Source organism: Clinocottus analis, unplaced genomic scaffold (genome assembly GCF_023055335.1).
Source record: "Clinocottus analis isolate CAN_PGR_092001 unplaced genomic scaffold, fCliAna1.0.p SCAF_14, whole genome shotgun sequence".
NCBI lineage: Eukaryota > Metazoa > Chordata > Actinopteri > Perciformes > Cottidae > Clinocottus > Clinocottus analis.
The window spans coordinates 11,558,432-11,574,314 of NW_027175865.1; the positions used below are offsets into that span (position 1 = coordinate 11,558,432).

Sequence of the window (15,883 nt, forward strand, 5' to 3'; positions counted from 1 at the left end):
CCTGTCTGGCGGATCTAAATATCGCCATAAAGCCCTTCCCCTCCTTTTGTCTGAGCCACTATTGCGCAGCGGAAGCATCCGGTCTCATTGCCCACGGAGGTCGCTGTTGCCCAATTCACCTTCCCCTTCCCCTCCACTGCAGTGGTCGTAACCGAGGCCTTGTCTGGCGTGTCTGCGTCACTACTACTCACGGAAAACACTCACGGCTTAACCCTTAATCCCCAAGTCCACGACGCATACTGCAGCTCTGCTTTGATCACGTTTGGATTCAGCACATATTCCCGCCTGGGCTTATTTTAACGACGAAATACAAGTAGAGAAGTCTAAGGAAAACATTACAGGAGACAGGTTGAGAATATAGCCCACACAATAGCTGGTCAACGGTTCTCGGTTTGAAAGCCAGAAGGTTTAGAACATGCTTCCAAAACATCTCCACAAAAGCTCATAGAATCCCATCATCTGTATGTCTCCGGGTTGCTTCCCTTTTGGATGTGTGGAACTGGGGCAATTAAGACAGTGTCATGTTGCAGAGTTAGAAACGGACCCCAACAACATGAAACTACCTAAACCACTCGACAGTCGATCCGGGCCTCAAGTGAAACACAATCAGCCAACTCGTAATGCACCGTGGTCATCAGTCCCGTCAAGTGTCCAAAAAAAATCCGCTGTATTGAGAAAGTACAACTGTTTTGTACACACGGAGCCGGTGCAGCATGGCGCAAAATAGACACATTTACAATGATAAATGGACTTACCCGATCCTGGAAATATAAATCCTAGTATTCCAAAACTAAAGCAGAATAATGTTTTGTATCCACAGTGTGTACAGTTCGGATTTCTAGCAGAGAGCCAGGCCTCCTCTCCGTCTGGAAGGCTCTCCCACGACTGAGGCTGCTTTTAGAGGAGAGGGAGAAAGCTCATATAGCAGCCAGTCATAAAACTCTACAATAGCCGGCTGGGCATGCAGCTAGACGGCTTATAGCCTAATATCTTAATTATTTCCGATGGCCATTACATTAGCCTCAAGAACATTTGTTAGCCAGTTGACAAAGAAAACTGTTGAGTCTCCAGCGATGGAGCCTATATTATTTAGGATTTCAACCAATCTTTGTTAGGATTCTGTACATTTTGACTGAATACATATAATCCCAGAGTACAAATATACAAGCAGCTACTCCTCAATGCCAGCTGATAATTTATTAAGCATTACACAAAACACAATGTCATATGTACACAGAAATATACAATAAAAACATCCCTAATTCACCTTGCACATGTTTCTCGTGTAAACGTCCTCAACGTGATTAAAGATTCAAACATTTAGCTCATACATAGAAAAAGGCCTATATTATGGTAGACTACATCTAATGGTCAAAGGTGAATTATTCTTCCCTTAGTGATACATGGGCGTTACATCCCAGTGGTTTTAATTGTATTTTTTTTTTTAAATTAAAAATAAAAACTTGATATCATGCGATTCCAATTAAAAAGAAAATAAATTTATATTCTTTTGAGTAAATTGAAATATATTTTATTTGTCAGTGGTGGGGGGGAGACGTGGTAATTTTAAGCCACAATGTTTTTTTTGTTTTTTTGAAATTGCGTAAATTGAACTCCACTGCTGACACTATCCGACTATCCATACGACAGAAGTGACAGAAACAGTTCGACAATACAAAAAACACAACATCGGAAAACAATTCAAGAGAACTCATAACATTCACTATTTTCCCTTTTCTTATTCTCAGTAGCTCACCGAGGACGATACATCGACTTTAAGCGTGGAGAGAAACCACAGTGAAATGAGTGTGGCCAGTGTGAAGGGTGGGGGACATGGCGTTCAAATTCAGGGTGATCTTCTGTTTCAATGAGATCACCTTAGTAATCATGAAAATCCGTAGTTGGAGGTGAGCTCCCGGATCCTGTTTTCCCGCGTCATTTTCTTCAGTTTCATCCTGCGGTTCTGGAACCAGATTTTAACTTGTCTGTCCGTCAGGTGGACGCCTTTACTGATCTCTAGGCGGCGCTCTCGGGTCAGGTACATGTTGAAGAGGAACTCCTTCTCCAGCTCCAGTGTCTGATGCTTGGTGTACGGACATCGTTTCTTCCGGCCACTTTTTGCTGTCAGCCAGTTGGCCGTGCTTTCACTTCTTGTGTTTCCTATACAGAAGATGGCAGATACATGGTTTTACGCATTGGAACATGTTTGTGTCTGTGCGTGCCTGTGTGCGTGTGTGTGTGTGCGTGTGTGTGTGTGTGTGTGTGTGTGTGTGTGTGTGTGTGTGTGTGTGTGTGTGTGTGTGCGTGTGCGTGCGTGCGTGCGTGTGTTAGAGAGAGAGGGAGGGAGGGAGGGAGAGAGACACAGAGAGAGAGAGAGAGAGAGAGAGAGAGAGAGAGAGAGAGAGAGAGAGAGAGAGAGAGAGAGAGAGAGAGAGAGAGAGCTGTATCTTGCAATGGGTTTGTGGTTGTGTTACACACACGTTACGGTATAACACGTGTGTGTGTGTGTGTGTGTGTGTGTGTGTGTGTGTGTGTGTGTGTGTTTGTGTGTGCCGTATGCGTAAACTATGGCTGCTTCGTTAGGTTAGACTGACTTGAAACGTGAGTTGAAACGTCAATACAATTTCTAAAATATCATATGGACATTTTATATCAATAGTGCAGTGAAACAAACCTTGTTTGTCTCAAAGCGTGAAGCAATAATAACAATGCACAGACAAATAGCCCAATACACGTATAGGCCGTTCAAGGCGAAGGGTATAGGTAGTTAACATTTATTATTTTGTATTTCACATTATAAAATAATTACTTAATCCAGACTTGAATTGAAATAACACTGTAATAATCTTCTTTTTTTTCGTGTTACGCTTTGTCCTTCTTCATGCCCATATACACATCATAACGTACTCATATCATCCCAACTTAGAGACAAAAGACAGGCAATAATATGTAAATCCAACGTTTTTCTCCATACGTGCCTTGACTTGTCATGCAAGTCTAACCAGTAAAATAAAACTTCCCATTAAAACGCTCTACTCTATACCTGCACTGCATGCAAACAAAACAACAGTATACGACCACACCTATATGACGAAGTGTTATTACCTTTAGTGGTCTTTGCTGCTCTCTCTTTGTTATGATCTTCCGTCTCGTCCGCTGAAGAGACCTCGGCATCCGAGGACTCGCGTGCCTCCTCGGTCCGCGGTGCAGCTTGGGGCTGCAGGTCGGCGTTTCCCGAGGACACGGGCTCCTCCTCGGTGTTCCTCCCTTCCTGCGTCGTGGCTGGAGCAGTTGGTGGCGTGTGGAAGCGAGCAGGAGCAATGGGGTGTAGGCCAAAATGAGAATGGGAAGGGTTCGGCTGGGGGCTGGTGGTGTTGTAAAGTTTATGAGAATGTGCGTGCGTCTGAGACAAGCGGAAGTAGCCCGGCACAGGCACCGAGCCCCCGCCGCCGCCATCGGTAACTGTACAAGAACTGGAGCCCAGGCCGGCAGCTGTTAACCTCGAATATGTCAGATCTTCGGCGGTTGAGGCTTTAGGGCACTTCGGCTGCTCATATAGGCAGTAGGTGCTCTCCTCCTTAATACTCTGCGGGAACGAGCAGGGTGCGACCTGGGGACCCACCGGGTGCTCTTGTTCCATTCGACATGACCTCTGCGCGTCCATCCACATTTCCATGCTGGACATGTACGCACCAGAGGCGGAGACCATGTTTTGGGTACCCACCTCGCCGCGCTTCCCCATACCTGGGAAGTATCCATAGTTGTGTAGTCCGTAAGGCACTTCTGTAGCGGCGCTGTGAGGCACGCACACCGCGCTCCCACCATAGTGACCTCCGCCGCTCTCGGTGCGGCCACTGATCAGAGAATCCACTAAAAACGCATTTCCTGACGGACTGTCTGAACATGACATTATTGTGGTGTATTTTGGCGAAGGGAGAAGATAGCCCTTTCTGGCTGACATTTCTTGTGCAAAACATGCTGGATATGATCAGAGGCACCCCCCCTTCTCTCCGCCGTGCGGACTGTAAAACCAATGGAAAGGCTGGAAGAGGGACAGTCCCTCCCATTCCGTGGCTACGTAGCAGCCGGGGCCATATCCATCATGGAGCAGGAGACGGAGTAAGAAGGCAGCAGAGCAATCAGTGTGCTCCTTCACCTTGGCTTAATGCACCACCATTACCCCCTAGAAGGGGCGAGGTCCAGCTTCATACAAAGTTGAAAAATAAGATTTTTTTATTGAAAAGCAGACTTTCATTAATTTAATCGTTAAACAATATCTGAAATCCCTTTCACAGTAAGTCCTGTTTGAAGACTTGATTTACCCTTTCCCACATTCAAATGAAAAATACCAGCGCTCAATATATTCAAAACAGTCGTATCCGATCTATACAAACCTTAAACCTCGAGTCAGATTCCTGGAAGGTCAAATTAAACTACAAAAATGTGGCCTGACTGGTTTACAAATAGAGCTGGAGAACTCACCAACGATGACATCCACAGAGCAATGGGACTAGAGGTAATAAAGTGTGTTTAACTGAAAAGCTAGAATTTGCCTCTAGCCAAATGACTTGGCAAAAAGCCGTTTTGGTGCATCCATTAGCGCGAAGAAGCTCTTCCGCAATAAATGCAAAGGTGCTAAGTCTAATGTAGCCTAGAGGTTTTACTGTTCAACACACTTGGTTCTTTCTTCACAACATAAACGGACTGGCGACACAAACACACAAATTGTGTATTTCTTATTATCTGTTAGCTGTGTGCCTGTTTTCTTTTAAATTAAACTGTGACTAACTCAAATAAATTCCGTGGACGTGTCGCCTGGCCTATAAAGCTGATTCTGATTCTTGGTTTTCGTTTATTGCTGCACAGAGAACGTCTCTGAAGTGGTCAACATCAAGTTGACATCTTTGAGCGGTCTTTTAATACTTATACTTCAAACATAACCCGTTTTCATTTAAGGTTTTGGACAAATAGTGTGTAATGTGAAACTTGATTATGTTAAATGCAGTTAGATCACCCGAGCTATCCCTGTGCGTAAACAACAGTATATTGACACCTTGACACTAACAAAAAGCAAAAAAGATACAATAATGGGGAAAGCCTTCATAGAATAAATATGTGTCCTAATGTTCAACGACTTAGTGTGCCTTTTACACACGAGCTTCCTAAAATTACATTATTTAACTGCATGTTTAGGAATCCAATTTATCTAACTTTAGGCTTTGATTTCCTTAAGTATTTATAAAACTACTGAGAATAAAAAAATGTACATTAAAGTAATTTTCATAGATATACAAATAAGGATTTGTGATAATAATGGTTCTACTCTTCTTAGTAAATTAAGGATACGAAATGGTTATGTACCCAACTGGTCATTACGCATACACCAAAAAAGATTTAATCTGCAATGCACAGGTTATAAGAACAACGATGTTTATTAAGAAAAGGCTGATCAATGCTGCGATGATAAAACCAATAATAAAAAAATCCTAACTACTCAGTACAAAACAAATTATTTCTTAAAGTATCAATGTATTGATCACGTTGTTGTGCACGGAACTGGCTCAATGTGCCAAAACAAAGCAGACATAAAGCTTGTCATCCTGTCGGTCCAATTTGGTGCAATAAGGGCCACAATAAACCTCTCCTCCATCTCGTAGTGTCCTTGGCCATGTGCACTCTATTGCTCTCTCCAGGTTGAAGTTAATCTCGGCCAGCTTTGCCATTACCAGGCCCAGGTGGCCGCGAGCCCCCCGGGTTTGTGTGCAGCCGGTTGAACCGAAATGGGGAAATTTGGGGAGAAATTCATAAATTGAGCCCATTTAGTTTTTCAAACGTTCTGCCATTGACAGCTCATTTATGTACACTGGCTTAGATTTTTTTAGCGCGTCGACGGTGGACATTTGTCAATCGCTTACGCTCAAAACACACATATTTAAAATGATTTAAATGACTGAAAGTCGGTTGAAGGTTAATTAAGTATATGCGGATAAAATATAATTATGTATTTCAAAAGGGGAAATTATATTTGGTATAAATATCTAAAGAAAAGGCATTTTCTAGCACGATAGTTCTAAAGACAAAGGCCGTGCGGCGAACACTTGTGCTCGACTAGTAAATTCCCCCAAAACCATAAAATAATTTACTACAGAGTTGACCTACTAAATACAGAGTGTGTCCTCTTCCCCACAGTGGCTAGTTCCTTAAGGAACATATAAGCCAGTACGGAACCTAAATACATCATTTAATTATGTGGGCCGAGTATTAAATAGTTACACACACACACACACACACACACACACACACACACACACACACACACACACACACACACACACACACAGACGCATACACACATATACACTTCATGCTGTTGTACTGGCAGGAGGGGACCTATCGATATCTTTGTGTTACAGTTATTAATCGTTGCTATTAAATCTTCATTTTCACAGCTGCCCGGCTATCATATCCTCAAACCAGTTCCCTCTGACCACTGGCTTTGATCCGGCCCATATAATCGTGGCCGAAGAGGCCGTTTGAGTCGTATCATGTTCGTCCCGAGTGCAGTTATGAACAATAATGCGGCGTTTTATTACATCCAGCGGAAGCATTTATTTTTCACGAGAGACAAAGGAGAAAGAGAGCCAGTCCGCACGCGTTTAGGTGCAGAGGAGTAGCTCGCCACGGACTGACACCGAATAGCCTCCTGCAGCTCTGTATCTGTGACAGGAAGGAAACGGAGACGCGGCGGCTGCCCTATCACAATCATATCGACTTCTCTAATGGCAGCGTGTATCCACTTGGCACGTACTGGGAATAATGTGTTTTGGAAGCACGTCCAATGTTGTTAGTTGATTCTTTTCAGAGGAAGAGGAGCGAGCACAAATGCTGCTGTGTTTTATGATGAGCTGCATTAGCTTGTAAACCAACAATACTATCGTATGTTTTGTATCCAGTATTCGCAGCTTACTGTATCGTTAACATACGAACTGTATCCATTTTTTTTTTTTTTTTTAAGTAAGACAGATTTCCCCCCAAATCTAAAACCTTTGCTGGACTGGGCAGGGTTGCAGATCTCTCCAGGTACAAGCCAGTCATGCTATACTTTAACCATTAAACAGCTCAACCTCAGCAAAATGAATAGCACATGCAGCATGAAGGCTTGGCACAGATGTGTTGCCTTATTAGGGCCCCCAGGAAGACTTGTGCAGAGAAAAGTGGAGACTAAATACAAAACGGATCTCTTCTCAAACTCGCATGCGAGAAAAAAAGTTGGAGGATTGGACCTCGAGGAGGTTTCTTGCCACAGAGCAAACTATTCAAGCTCCAGCTGGTGTGGACAACACTTTTTACCTGCTTGCATTCGAGGGGAGCTTGCAGACGAAAAGATCCACGGCCATGACATTGGTCCCAATAGCGCCGCCCGGTGGCGGAGTGGAGACTATTCCTGAGTGCAGCCGTCTCCTCTAAACTGTTTCGAGGTGGATAAACCGCACGAGGGACGAAGTGCCTCAAATGAAGTTGCTGCAGCGAGCAAGAGAAGGCTGCTCCTATCCGGGCTCTCCCTGTCGTTGCTCTCGCCTCCTTGGTAACAGTTAATAACCTTGGGTCTCAGACGGTTTATTGCACTGCACTCCAATTGTACAAATGCCCCAGACTCAGACAGCTTTTATGGCCGCGTTGCTGCGGCAACGGGGAGGATGTCCCGTAATTAGGGACGGAATTCCAGCGCGCAGTAAAGGATGCGCAAGGCAAGGCCGGACTATGGCAGAGAGAGGCAACCATAAACTTCAGCCTCTCTGTCTGTGTTTATGGCCCTTTTGACTGTCATATATGAACGCCAATGCGCTGCGGCTAGCTCCCATAAACACGGTGATAACAGCAAAAATGGCGACCCTCGCCAAAGGAGACTGCTGTTGGAAAAGTGTTTCCAAAGCCAATCAGCGTAATGAGAGCTTGCACTGACAAACTACAGAGAGCGAAAGAGTGAAAAACGAATATAAATGTAATTGTACATGGCGAAATATTTAATGTTTGGCAACAACAAATGTCATTGGGCTGATAAATGTGATCTGCAGTGGTTGCAGCATTTCGTTAATGAGTCAAAATATTCAGAGACAGCTCATCAAGAATAGTTTCAGCCCAACAGGACACTGTTGGGCAGAAAAGGAATTAGACTTATTTTTTAGTTTATATCCATTAAGTTCATATCTATATTTGCTCAAACGCCATTAACTGACTGTTATTTTTCAAATAATTAAGAATAAACAGGTTACTTATTTCATGTTTTACTTTACCAAGTTTTTTTAAGGCTCAACATTAACAGGTTTAGTGTGTACTCTGTGTCCCTCTCCTCTGTCAGGGATTTGATGGTCTATCATTTGAATATATGTATGTACATATATACACACACATTTTATATATATATATATATATATATATATATATATATATATATATATATATATATATATATATATATATATTGTTATAGCAGACGTGTGGATTTGCGTGCGTAAAATGTTTCACATGTGCGCCATTTTACTCAGCGAAAACACAAAGCTTGTGGAAAAAAACAAATACAACGCAGTTCTTGTTTTTTGGCAATGATCTTTTCATTTGTTTTTATTTGGAAATATAGTACAATACACAATTGGGCATACGAAGCAATTGATTCAATGCGATGACCCTGACCAGCATTGCCCTATTAGCCAACTTGAAAATGTAGCTTTTTTAAATCTTTGTTAGATAGCAAGTACCAAAGGATCACGAGTAATGAAAAAAAATATTCTGTTATGCGTATCAATATCAGACCAAACAGGCCCGCTGCATATATACCTGTGTGCATATGTTGGGCGTATACCTCAGTGCAACTCCACACGGATCCAGTGGACAAGCTTATCTCTCTGGTTTTGGCCTGCATTATCAATTCTCGACTGATAGTCTCCAAAAATCCAAGGACAACATAGATTCGGGTGTTGAAAGATACGCAACATGGCTACATACAGGAAAGACGACAAAAGGTCAGCCCAGGCTCAACACGGAATCCCAGTCGGCTGCTCGTAATAATGGACTTCGACTTGGTTAGCCATGGCATTAAAGGAGATAGTAAACGAGTGGCTACCAAATAAATAAGCACACAAAACATAAACACATTACATTCTCATCCGTTCGAACTCATTGTTTGGTCACACCAATATAATTTCAGTTATTTTAAGTACATCATCCAAAAATCCACCACTTTTCTGACTTTAAAAACAGAAAGACAGTTAAACAAATCTTTTGATTACAAAATACACTGAGTCAGTCAATTAGTGACTAATTTCTGCCCGCGTGAAAGGTAAATAAACAAGGCGTCTGTGAGTCACAATAATATTAACAAGGGCCCTCGCAAGAGGACAAAAATCCGTTTCTATTTTTTTTTTTCTCAAAAGAGAGTCTGAGGAGTGAAATCAAAGTCCGCAGACTGACGTAATTCATGTTCATTCTGTGGGTAATTCCTGTCGCAGGATACTGGTGTCCTCGAACTTGAAATTAACCACTGAGCAGTGTTGCTGCTGTCGCGGCCAATGTGGTACACAATGTACACTGGGGGAGTCACAGCCGGAGAGCCAGTGTGTCTGTAAACGCAGTCGGTCCCACAGCGGAGGACTATAGAAGCTGTGACGGGGCTTCGTTGACCCCTATAGCAGAGGATTGGACGTATAATAATGTAACCGATCTCTATTTAGCTTCTTCTCCTTCATGCGACGGTTCTGAAACCAGATCTTCACTTGTCGGTCGGTGAGGTTGAGCATCCGAGAGAGTTGCAGCCGTTTCTCCTTGTTAATGTACACACTGAAGAAGAATTCTCTTTCAAGTTCTCTGATCTGATATTTGGAATAAGGGCACCTTTTCTTACGGGTCCGCTGTCCACCTGGAAGGCACAAAAATAAAGTGTACTGGTCAGACGAATAATAGACATTTTAAATTAGTCCTGACTATGTCACAACAAGATTTATACGCCCTCCTCGTGCCAGATTACGCACGAGTGGATTTCCTGTACATACCGCATTAATAGCATATTTCCTATTTCAAGTGTCACATATGATGATATTACATTACAGTGTAAGGATTACCGAACCATTTGTGCTGGTTCGCTAGACAATACACTAGGGCTTTGACCTTTTTTCAACAAATAAAAACAATAAGCTCTCTTTTAAACATGAGCAACTGTCTATCAACAGGGAAATGAGGCCACGTTGCATTACACTACACACACATTATAATGGTAGTAGTGGCATAGCTTTATAGAACACAAAGAGGTAGAACACAAGAGTCCATGATGACAAGAGCTCATGCCCGCTTAACCTTAAATCAGAGGCACAACCCTCATTGCATGCAATTGCTGTTTTAATGCTGAGAAACCGTGAAACAAGCACGTTTATAACACGTGGAATTATGTAGAATTCACATGGATAACATGGGTGCTTTTTGGTCACGTCAGGGAGTGTTGCAGGAAAAACCACCGGCCTCATGTCTTTCACGGCCAATTTCAATTCCAAGCACGTGATCCTGCAGTTTATAACAAAGTTTTGTTGGGGGTGGGGGGTCCACAGGCCCTCTATAAACCTTATATGCTTATAAAACAGCATATAAAAAATTTAACAGCAGCGCGCAAGATTGCAAACTTTCTCTCATAACCAAGGCGCTGACTTTAATACGTACTGCTGCTGCTGGATTTCTCCTCATTGTTGCCGGAAGATAAGTGCGGGCTGCTGGCCTCATCCCGCGGCTCCTTCGCCTCGGTGTCCCCGCACGACGCCTCGTCCTCCGGCGCAGAGCTGGGCTGCTTGCTCGTCGTCTTGTCCCCTGAGTAGCCGTGTGTGGAGGAGCTCTCCGACGCGTTCCCGTACGCCGTTTCGTAAAACTGGTCGAAGACTTGTGGCAGTACGCCATTTCTCCCCACGTTACCGTAGAAATTGGTGGAAGCGGAGCTGGCGCTCGTGTGGTGGTGGTGGTGGTGGTGGTACGCGGCGGCAGCTGCGGCGGCTGCGGGGCTGTTTTTACCGAACATGTCCCCTACAACTGCACTTTGAGCCGAAAGACAGTCCCGGTGCACCATGTCCTCCGTGGTGGGGTAGCCATGGGGCAGGTTCCCCCGGTGCGGCCATTTACCAGACGCTTCAATCGCGGCATAGTCCCTGAACGTTACCTCTCTGACGGGCTGGACCTGCGGCAGGTTAGAGGAGTAGGAGTATGTCATGGGGCGGGAGGACGGGGTCTGGGATAAAAACGAGGGAAGACCGGAGAAATCAGCCCCCGCCGAGACGTAATAAGTGCAGCTGGGCAAATACATGTTCGATCCGACGGGGACCCTTTCGTCAAAATCCATCATCGTAGTTCACCCTCCACTATAACTCTTTGTTGGGGTTTGATTCCTCTATAACCGCCCTGAACATGGCTCTGAAGCGCCGTGCCTCTTGCCTCTTTGAAGCAGGTTCGCTAAGCAGAAATTTTGGAGACGTAGGCTGACGTGGAGAGCCATCTCCATCCACTCTACGGAGGAGGAGGGCACGTGACCACGCGGCAGAAAATTGACAGATTTTCAGGCTGTGTATATCTGTGTGTGTGTGTGTGTGTGTGTGTGTGTGTGTGTATGCGCGCGCGTGTGTGTATGTGCGTGTGTGTGTGTGTGCGTGCGTGTGCGTGTGAAGGGAAGAGAAACAGTGTGTGTAGGAGTGTAAGAGACTGCTATGTGTTCTAAAGCTTGGCATTGTTGCTTTATCGCCATGCGGCTTAAAAGATGAATTCCTGAACATGAAACAAAGTCAGAGGAAGACAACTATAACTGTGTGCTGGTTTTAAGAGATGTGAAGGATTTCAATCGAAGTTCCAACCCGAATATTATTCGCAATTTCCCAGATGTGCTGTGCTTTTTCCACACTATGTGCCCTGGAAACATATTTGTGCGCAATTTAAGCATTTCTAGATGTTCTTGTTTTGGAGTTGTCTACACAATGCGCGAAAAATTATGTGATGTTAAAGTTATGATTTTGCCAGTTGATATGCCCAAACCTTACCTGACAATAACAGGACTGACCCAGCATTGACAACATTGACCTGAATTGGAGGAAAGAGACAACCATCTTATCTGTAAAGTCTGCTTTTAGAAACCTCTTAGTCATCATCATTTGGTGGCTTTACAACATAGCATTTGGCCCAGTGGGCATTTGGTTATCAGGGTCATGTTCAAAGTAGCGGCTAATGTTTCAACAGGCTACAGCCTGGTGTGAGTAGCAGCTTCAAACAAAGACCAAACTCAAATGGTGACTAAATAAATACACAAGACAGTAATATTTAAAGTGAACAGAATACAAATGTAAGGTAAACCTGACACCTACATTTTGGTGCTTTTAGAAACCTTAGACCAATAAACAAACATCTTAAATTTTAAAGTTTAGATTATTAATTACATGTTTTAATTATAGTAGTGTGTATTTTCACGTGAGGGAAAGTATAAACAGTAAAAAAAAAAAGAAAAAAAAAGAAAAACGACACACCTCGGAAAAGACGAGGCTCACTGAGGGAAATGCTCAATAATTGATAATAAAACAGTGTACTTCAGTCCAACGTATCAACACATTTAGAATAATACACCATTTATATTTCTGAACTATTATTGTATTATTTCTCTGGGTTGTCTCTTATGTAATGGATCTAACAACAGCTCCAAAAATCGTCTTAATTCAAATCCCCTCGACTTTTACGCACGGCTTTTTCTTTACGTGTTGGTGCATATTTGTCTTCAAATATGTGTTGTCCAGTCAGAAGACTCATTCAAGAAAGTGATAAAACACTTGATGAATTATTGAATTACTTAGTATTCATCCAAACATATTTTTTTCTATTCATTGCCATGACGCATCTATGCAATTGCGTAAATACCAACACACGCACATAATAAAATGAATCAACATTTCTTAACGGATCATATTGCATGATGTCTTTATACATTTTGCTGTATTTTCACAGTTTTAGATTTATATTTGAAAGAATATGTGCGTGCGACATTGTCTTTAAAATCCTGATTGTCAAAAACGTTTGTTATTGTAACACAGGAATTGCAAATAATGTAATAATACATGTCTCATTTCTCCTGAAGCTAAAGGTTGAAATTAGCCAATTTTGAATAGATTTCTTCCTTTTGATTTGGTAAATATGCACATTCCCATGGCTGCCTGCCACGGGGCCACCGTGCAGCTTGATTTGGAGAGGCTGCAACTTGACTCTAATGTGCTGTGAATGGAAGACGTGAGCTGGGATTAGGCCCGCCGCGGCTGGCCTGGCCCCACAGCCCGCTGTGCACCTTCGGATCCAAGAAGTTCCTGATGGCACATGTGAAACACAACCTTAAAATATCACACACTAAGACTGCGCAAGCACCGACTAACGCAACGTGAGTCTATCAAGACAGAAGTTAAAAAACAAACATGCAGTCTGTTTTGCACAGTCGTGTTTGCAAGCTATTTTATTTGATAAATTATAGGGGCACAAACAACCCGAGTGTCTTTGCGACCACACGCTCCGCCTCTCAGTCCATCCGGACACATTCTCTGACTTGTGCTGAAGCTTTTAAGGTGTAATTGAGCACAGGATGCCCAGGAAAACCAAAGCCTGTTCTGGACAGACCTGCATTTTTATAGCTGCTATAGTATTCTGCTGCGTTTTTTTTCCTCCCCGGCCAGACAGACACCACAAAACAGGCCAAGCGTGAGAGGAAGTCGCCACCAGCGCGGACTCAAAGTCGGCAGCTGGATTTTTTTTACGGACATAGAAACATAACATGTCTGTAAACAACGAAGGTAAGATTTCCACTGACAATAAATATACGTTTTTCTAACCTTTCGACAAAAAAAATATCAAAAGAATTAGTTCAAGAATAATGAATAGGATACAAAATGAATGAAAGCCAATTGTATGTCAAATGTGTTTTGTATTTGTGTTCCGTCATCAAAACTGCTGTCTGGCGCTGCGTAAAAGCTCTCAAAGCCAAAGCTTTGTCTGTACGGTCGACTTCAAGTTCGGGGGAGGGAGAGGGTCTTTCCAGAGAGCAAAGGGCCCACTGTGCCCCGGATGGAGTTCCTTTAATTGCTTCTACGTTTACGCAGGCTGTAGGTTACATGAGCACTCGATAATGTGAACCTCTAACTCGGAGCTGAGGAGAAGTCTAACGAACTTCACCTTCACACTAGTGATGCGCCATGAGAGATGTAGACCTTTAATTAATGTACAGTCTGGTATAGGTTTTAGATTAGCGGTGAATATAAACTACTTATTCTAACTCTTACTACTTGGGATATTGTCTCTTAACAAAACTCATTGTGTTCATAAAAAGTTAATCGTGACACTATTTAGTCCATATCAGATTTGAAACAATAAGGAAACATGGAGCCTAAAATATAAACGTGAATGCACTGACTTTTGGTCATACATGACCACGAATGACTATGGAAGAGATTTTGTGTGGAGATAAAGATAATCAGTATTTACTCAGGAACTGTTTTATGGCCTTTAAGTCAAGAGAAGAGCTTTACTCCGTCTCCATTTCCTGCTGTTTTAGTACACCTTAGTCCTCACGTATATACACTTGTCATTTGGATTGTATCAAACCCTAAAATCAAACAATTATATAAATTCACAGATAATAACCCAACATATTAAGCTTTAATTAAATGAAGTGTAACTTCCCTCCTGGAGTGAAAGAAGCACAGTGGTTGTGTCAGGGAGAGAATGAGCCATACTAAGCCGTGTGCCATAAAACCTTGTTAGACAACAAGTAAACAATCAAGTGTGGGGAGGATCTGAAAGTACAGTTTAACGCCACGTCAGGTAGGTCTTCAGGCTGTAAAGCAGGCTCAATAGGCGCATTCAGTGCCCTGCAGAGAAACCTCCTGGAGTGTAGGTCTTCAAGTGAAATAAAAAGCCCCGAGCTTTACAGACTGGTTTTTGTTTTCATTTTATGGTGGAAAAATGGGCCACCACACCTGCGCCTCAAAGCATCTATTGACTATATTCTTTATCTCAAAATGAAACCAGTCTGGAGCATAGTGTGCTGAAACCAGAAAAGATACACAGGCAGCGTGATACAATAACAACACGGGTACTAACTGTGGCCTTTTGATGCACAGGCCAGTACACATATATTCAAAGACCACAAAACACAACTTAAACATGGAGGTTTGTGATGTGGTCGTACAACCCAAACCCAACGATTAAATAATTGATACATTTAGAACTTTTCGCCAAAACATCCGTTGAAACTCTATATTGGCTCGTTTACTTCTTTTCTTTTTTTCCCCGCATGATGAGATGAGATGTTTTAAAAGCGTGTTCTAACTGAGTGGATATATGGTCTTGGTTCAGCTGTTATGTTGCTGGCTACACTAGTACAACTCTGGAGCAGAGGGGGGATTATAAAACCATCAAACTGAAACACGAAACAATCACAGTACTTAGTTGCGGACAAATGAACGAGGTGGGGAAAACAATAATATATATATATATATATATATATATATATATATATATATATATATATATATATATATATATATATATATATATATATATATATATATATATATATATGTAAATTTGAACCTGATTCGGCGATGAACTGTTGATTCATCCACAGGTGAAAGAAATGTGGGCCGACAGCGATGGCGACGACAGAGCGGCCAGGCCAGGCGGACCACACAGGCATGCAGGGAAACTGACCAACTCCACGGTCAACGGGAGCACCTCTGACTCACCAGTGGAGACTCCCAGTGCTGTGTCCGCCTGTAGAGGGTATCCTGGGAAACGAGGCCTCAGCAGGAGTGCATGGACAAAAGGACATTAGCTG

The 15,883-nt window shown here is 42.9% G+C and overlaps 2 protein-coding genes across 2 annotated transcripts; both read right to left on the reverse strand.

Annotated features, from left to right (window-relative positions):
• Positions 1-1,193: 1,193 nt before the first annotated feature.
• Positions 1,194-3,961, reverse strand: LOC137784923 (homeobox protein Hox-A10). Its single transcript, XM_068575913.1, has 2 exons — positions 3,106-3,961; positions 1,194-2,160 (listed from the first exon to the last, which is right to left on the reverse strand). Exons 1-2 carry the CDS (start codon positions 3,959-3,961, stop codon positions 1,886-1,888), a joined length of 1,131 nt encoding a protein of 376 aa, XP_068432014.1. The 3' UTR covers positions 1,194-1,885.
• Positions 3,962-9,558: 5,597 nt separating this feature from the next.
• hoxa11a (homeobox A11a) lies at positions 9,559-11,374 on the reverse strand. The gene is made up of 2 exons (XM_068575814.1): positions 10,705-11,374; positions 9,559-9,913 (listed from the first exon to the last, which is right to left on the reverse strand). Exons 1-2 carry the CDS (start codon positions 11,372-11,374, stop codon positions 9,681-9,683), a joined length of 903 nt encoding a protein of 300 aa, XP_068431915.1. The 3' UTR covers positions 9,559-9,680.
• Positions 11,375-15,883: the final 4,509 nt, after the last annotated feature.

Bases quoted from the DNA above. Each gene is read 5' to 3' on its own strand.
- LOC137784923 (XM_068575913.1), bottom strand. From the start codon at position 3,961: ATGTCAGCCAGAAAGGGCTATCTTCTCCCTTCGCCAAAATACACCACA. The intron at 2,161-3,105 runs GTAATAACACTT...TCTTCTGTATAG, and splicing joins AGCAGCAAAGACCACTAAAG to GAAACACAAGAAGTGAAAGC.
- hoxa11a (XM_068575814.1), bottom strand. From the start codon at position 11,374: ATGATGGATTTTGACGAAAGGGTCCCCGTCGGATCGAACATGTATTTG. The intron at 9,914-10,704 runs GTACGTATTAAA...TGTGCCTTCCAG, and splicing joins GGAGAAATCCAGCAGCAGCA to GTGGACAGCGGACCCGTAAG.